Source organism: Dendrobates tinctorius, unplaced genomic scaffold (assembly GCF_039654945.1).
Source record: "Dendrobates tinctorius isolate UK_male_01 unplaced genomic scaffold, ASM3965494v1 ptg000206l, whole genome shotgun sequence".
Taxonomy (NCBI): domain Eukaryota; kingdom Metazoa; phylum Chordata; class Amphibia; order Anura; family Dendrobatidae; genus Dendrobates; species Dendrobates tinctorius.
Genome location: NW_027361873.1, coordinates 1642791 through 1648790, shown reverse-complemented (window position 1 = coordinate 1648790; position 6000 = coordinate 1642791). Strand labels below are relative to the sequence as shown.

At 37.4% G+C, this 6000-nt stretch overlaps 1 protein-coding gene across 1 annotated transcript in view; it reads left to right on the top strand.

Annotated features, from left to right (window-relative positions):
* The first annotated feature begins 918 nt into the window (after positions 1-918).
* The window catches only part of CABP7 (calcium binding protein 7), a 201150-nt gene continuing 196068 nt past the window's right edge, over positions 919-6000 (top strand). The window contains exon 1 of the mRNA XM_073554072.1: positions 919-1027. Coding sequence (XP_073410173.1) covers positions 919-1027 — 109 coding nt within the window. The remainder of the gene's footprint in view (positions 1028-6000) is intronic.

Here is a 6000-nt window from a genome sequence, read left to right as displayed (position 1 = left end):
GGGCTGTAGTTATGTATGGGGGCTGTAGTTATATACAGGGGGCTGTAGTTATATACAGGGGGCTGTAGTTATGTATGGGGGCTGTAGTTATACACAGAGGCTGTAGTTATATACAGGGGGCTGTGGTTATATACAGGGGGCTGTAGTTATATAGAGGGGGCTGTAGTTATCTCCATCTAGCACCTTATTCTTCTATGTGCACTTTCTATCCCTCCTTCTTCCTACCTCATCCCCTCTCCCCTTCCTTCCAGTTCTGTCTTCCCCTTCTCCCTCCATCCTCAATTCCCCCCTCCTTGTCATTTCTTTCATTCTGGCTTCCTTCTTCCCTCTCTCCTGTTGCCTGTCTCCTTCCCTGCAGTCTCCCAGGCTCCTGATCACACTCTCTTTCCTGCTCTCCTGCCACACTCCTTGTCTTCTTCTCTTTTTTGTCACTGTCTACATTTTCCTCTTTCATCTGTCTCTTCTCCCTTTCTCCATCTTCATCAGTCTCTGTACCGTGCCGAGGTCTCTCATTATTCCTAGCTGCTACCTGAGTTCTACCGCATGCCGTCTCTCTCTCTGTAATCTCTTCCTCTGACAGCTCTTCATTCAACTCTCTCCTAAAATACCATTCCCTGTCTCTCTCTCTCCTCATTCTGCTGTCTCTTCCAGTGACATTCTGTCACACTCCAGCTGTCTCCCTCTCCATAAGACATCCTCTCATTCTGCCCCTGACATTCGTTCAGTAGTGGCAGCCCCTCTCAATGTGACAGCCACTGTGTGCCCGCATGCAGCTCACCTGTGACACTCGGCCAGTGACAGTGCCCGCACTGTGTGTTGGTGATCCTCGTCCACTGGTGGCAGTCTCTCGGTGACAGTCACTCCGCATGCTGCCCCTGCGAGTCGTGTCTGCCCCCGGGTGTCCCCTCGCCCGCAGAGATGCCTTTTCACCCGGTGACGGCGGCGCTAATGTACAGGGGGGTCTACACTATCCCCGAATTACTGAGAGAGCACTCGCCCACCCAGCTCCCCGAAGACGAGATAGAGGGTAAGTGCTGCGGACTGCGGGGGGCGATGAATAGTTGGGGGCAGCGATCCTCTGGGTAGGTGAAATGACCCAAACGGGAGGGGGAGGCTTCAACAGGTGAGGTGGGGTGTGATATTGGGGGAGGCACCTAAAGGTGAAGAGGACACATTATACGAGTGAAGCCTGGACTAGGGACTCTGCTCATATATGCAGTCACTTACTATATGTATATATGTATATACTGTGCTCATGTATGCGGTCACTTACTATATGTATATGTATATACTGTGCTCATGTATGCAGTCACTATATGTATATATGTATATACTGTGCTCATGTATGCGGTCACTATATGTATATATGTATATACTGTGCTCATGTATGCAGTCACTTACTATATGTATATGTATATACTGTGCTCATGTATGCAGTCACTTACTATATGTATATGTATATACTGTGCTCATATATGCAGTCACTTACTATATGTATATATGTATATACTGTGCTCATGTATGCGGTCACTTACTATATGTATATATGTATATACTGTGCTCATGTATGCGGTCACTTACTATATGTATATGTATATACTGTGCTCATATATGCAGTCACTTACTATATGTATATGTATATACTGTGCTCATATATGCAGTAACTTACTATATGTATATGTATATACTGTGCTCATGTATGCAGTCACTATATGTATATGTATATACTGTGCTCATGTATGCAGTCACTATATGTATATATGTATATACTGTGCTCATGTATGCGGTCACTATATGTATATATGTATATACTGTGCTCATGTATGCGGTCACTATATGTATATATGTATATACTGTGCTCATGTATGCAGTCACTATATGTATATATGTATATACTGTGCTCATATATGCAGTCACTTACTATATGTATATACTGTGCTCATGTATGCGGTCACTTACTATATGTATATACTGTGCTCATATATGCAGTCACTATATGTGTATGTATATACTGTGCTCATGTATGCAGTCACTATATGTATACATATGTATATACTGTGCTCATATATGCAGTCACTTACTATATGTATATTTATATACTGTGCTCATGTATGCGGTCACTTACTATATGTATATGTATATACTGTGCTCATGTATGCGGTCACTTACTATATGTATATGTATATACTGTGCTCATGTATGCAGTCACTTACTATATGTATATATGTATATACTGTGCTCATGTATGCGGTCACTTACTATATGTATATGTATATACTGTGCTCATATATGCAGTCACTTACTATATGTATATGTATATACTGTGCTCATATATGCAGTAACTTACTATATGTATATATGTATATACTGTGCTCATGTATGCGGTCACTTACTATATGTATATGTATATACTGTGCTCATATATGCAGTCACTTACTATATGTATATGTATATACTGTGCTCATATATGCAGTCACTATATGTATATATGTATATACTGTGCTCATGTATGCGGTCACTATATGTATATATGTATATACTGTGCTCATGTATGCAGTCACTATATGTATATATGTATATACTGTGCTCATATATGCAGTCACTTACTATATGTATATACTGTGCTCATGTATGCGGTCACTTACTATATGTATATACTGTGCTCATATATGCAGTCACTATATGTGTATGTATATACTGTGCTCATGTATGCAGTCACTTACTATATGTATATGTATATACTGTGCTCATATATGCAGTCACTTACTATATGTATATGTATATACTGTGCTCATATATGCAGTCACTATATGTATATATGTATATACTGTGCTCATGTATGCGGTCACTATATGTATATATGTGTATACTGTGCTCATGTATGCAGTCACTATATGTATATATGTATATACTGTGCTCATATATGCAGTCACTTACTATATGTATATACTGTGCTCATGTATGCGGTCACTTACTATATGTATATACTGTGCTCATATATGCAGTCACTATATGTGTATGTATATACTGTGCTCATGTATGCAGTCACTATATGTATACATATGTATATACTGTGCTCATATATGCAGTCACTTACTATATGTATATTTATATACTGTGCTCATGTATGCGGTCACTTACTATATGTATATGTATATACTGTGCTCATGTATGCGGTCACTTACTATATGTATATGTATATACTGTGCTCATGTATGCGGTCACTTACTATATGTATATGTATATACTGTGCTCATATATGCAGTCACTTACTATATGTATATATGTATATACTGTGCTCATGTATGCGGTCACTTACTATATGTATATGTATATACTGTGCTCATATATGCAGTCACTTACTATATGTATATGTATATACTGTGCTCATATATGCAGTCACTATATGTATATATGTATATACTGTGCTCATGTGTGCAGTCACTATATGTATATATGTATATACTGTGCTCATATATGCAGTCACTTACTATATGTATATACTGTGCTCATGTATGCGGTCACTTACTATATGTATATACTGTGCTCATATATGCAGTCACTATATGTGTATGTATATACTGTGCTCATGTATGCAGTCACTATATGTATACATATGTATATACTGTGCTCATATATGCAGTCACTTACTATATGTATATTTATATACTGTGCTCATGTATGCGGTCACTTACTATATGTATATATGTATATACTGTGCTCATGTATGCGGTCACTTACTATATGTATATGAATATACTGTGCTCATGTATGCAGTCACTATATGTGTATGTATATACTGTGCTCATGTATGCAGTCACTATATGTACATATGTATATACTGTGCTCATGTATGCAGTCACTATATGTACATATGTATATACTGTGCTCATGTATGCAGTCACTATATGTATATATGTATATACTGTGCTCATGTATGCAGTCACTATATGTATATATGTATATACTGTGCTCATGTATGCAGTCACTAACTATATGTATATGTATATACTGTGCTCATGTATGCAGTCACTATATGTGTATGTATATACTGTGCTCATGTATGCAGTCACTATATGTACATATGTATATACTGTGCTCATATATGCAGTCACTATATGTGTATGTATATACTGTGCTCATGTATGCAGTCACTATATGTATACATATGTATATACTGTGCTCATATATGCAGTCACTTACTATATGTATATTTATATACTGTGCTCATGTATGCGGTCACTTACTATATGTATATATGTATATACTGTGCTCATGTATGCGGTCACTTACTATATGTATATGTATATACTGTGCTCATGTATGCGGTCACTTACTATATGTATATATGTATATACTGTGCTCATGTATGCGGTCACTTACTATATGTATATGTATATACTGTGCTCATGTATGCAGTCACTATATGTGTATGTATATACTGTGCTTATGTATGCAGTCACTATATGTACATATGTATATACTGTGCTCATGTATGCAGTCACTATATGTACATATGTATATACTGTGCTCATGTATGCAGTCACTATATGTATATATGTATATACTGTGCTCATGTATGCAGTCACTATATGTACATATGTATATACTGTGCTCATATATGCAGTCACTATATGTACATATGTATATACTGTGCTCATATATGCAGTCACTTACTATATGTATATACTGTGCTCATGTATGCGGTCACTATATGTATATATGTATATACTGTGCTCATGTATGCAGTCACTATATGTGTATGTATATACTGTGCTCATGTATGCAGTCACTATATGTATATATGTATATACTGTGCTCATATATGCGGTCACTATATGTACATATGTATATACTGTGCTCATATATGCAGTCACTATATGTACATATGTATATACTGTGCTCATATATGCAGTCACTTACTATATGTATATACTGTGCTCATGTATGCGGTCACTATATGTATATATGTATATACTGTGCTCATGTATGCAGTCACTATATGTACATATGTATATACTGTGCTCATATATGCAGTCACTTACTATATGTGTATACTGTGCTCATGTATGCGGTCACTTACTATATGTATATATGTATATACTGTGCTCGTGTATGCAGTCACTTACTATATGTATATTTATATACTGTGCTCATGTATGCAGTCACTAACTATATGTATATGTATATACTGTGCTCATGTATGCAGTCACTATATGTGTATGTATATACTGTGCTCATTTATGCAGTCACTATATGTACATATGTATATACTGTGCTCATGTATGCAGTCACTATATGTATATATGTATATACTGTGCTCATGTGTGCAGTCACTATATGTACATACAGTGGGGAAAAAAAGTATTTAGTCAGTCAGCAATAGTGCAAGTTCCACCACTTAAAAAGATGAGAGGCGTCTGTAATTTACATCATAGGTAGACCTCAACTATGGGAGACAAACTGAGAAAAAAAAATCCAGAAAATCACATTGTCTGTTTTTTTTTCATTTTATTTGCATATTATGGTGGAAAATAAGTATTTGGTCAGAAACAAAATTTCATCTCAATACTTTGTGATATATCCTTTGTTGGCAATGACAGAGGTCAAACGTTTTCTGTAAGTCTTCACAAGGTTGCCACACACTGTTGTTGGTATGTTGGCCCATTCCTCCATGCAGATCTCCTCTAGAGCAGTGATGTTTTTGGCTTTTCACTTGGCAACACGGACTTTCAACTCCCTCCAAAGGTTTTCTATAGGGTTGAGATCTGGAGACTGGCTAGGTCACTCCAGGACCTTGAAATGCTTCTTACGAAGCCACTCCTTCGTTGCCCTGGCGGTGTGCTTTGGATCATTGTCATGTTGAAAGACCCAGCCACGTTTCATCTTCAATGCCCTTGCTGATGGAAGGAGGTTTGCACTCAAAATCTCACGATACATGGCCCCATTCATTCTTTCATGTACCCGGATCAGTCGTCCTGGCCCCTTTGCAGAGAAACA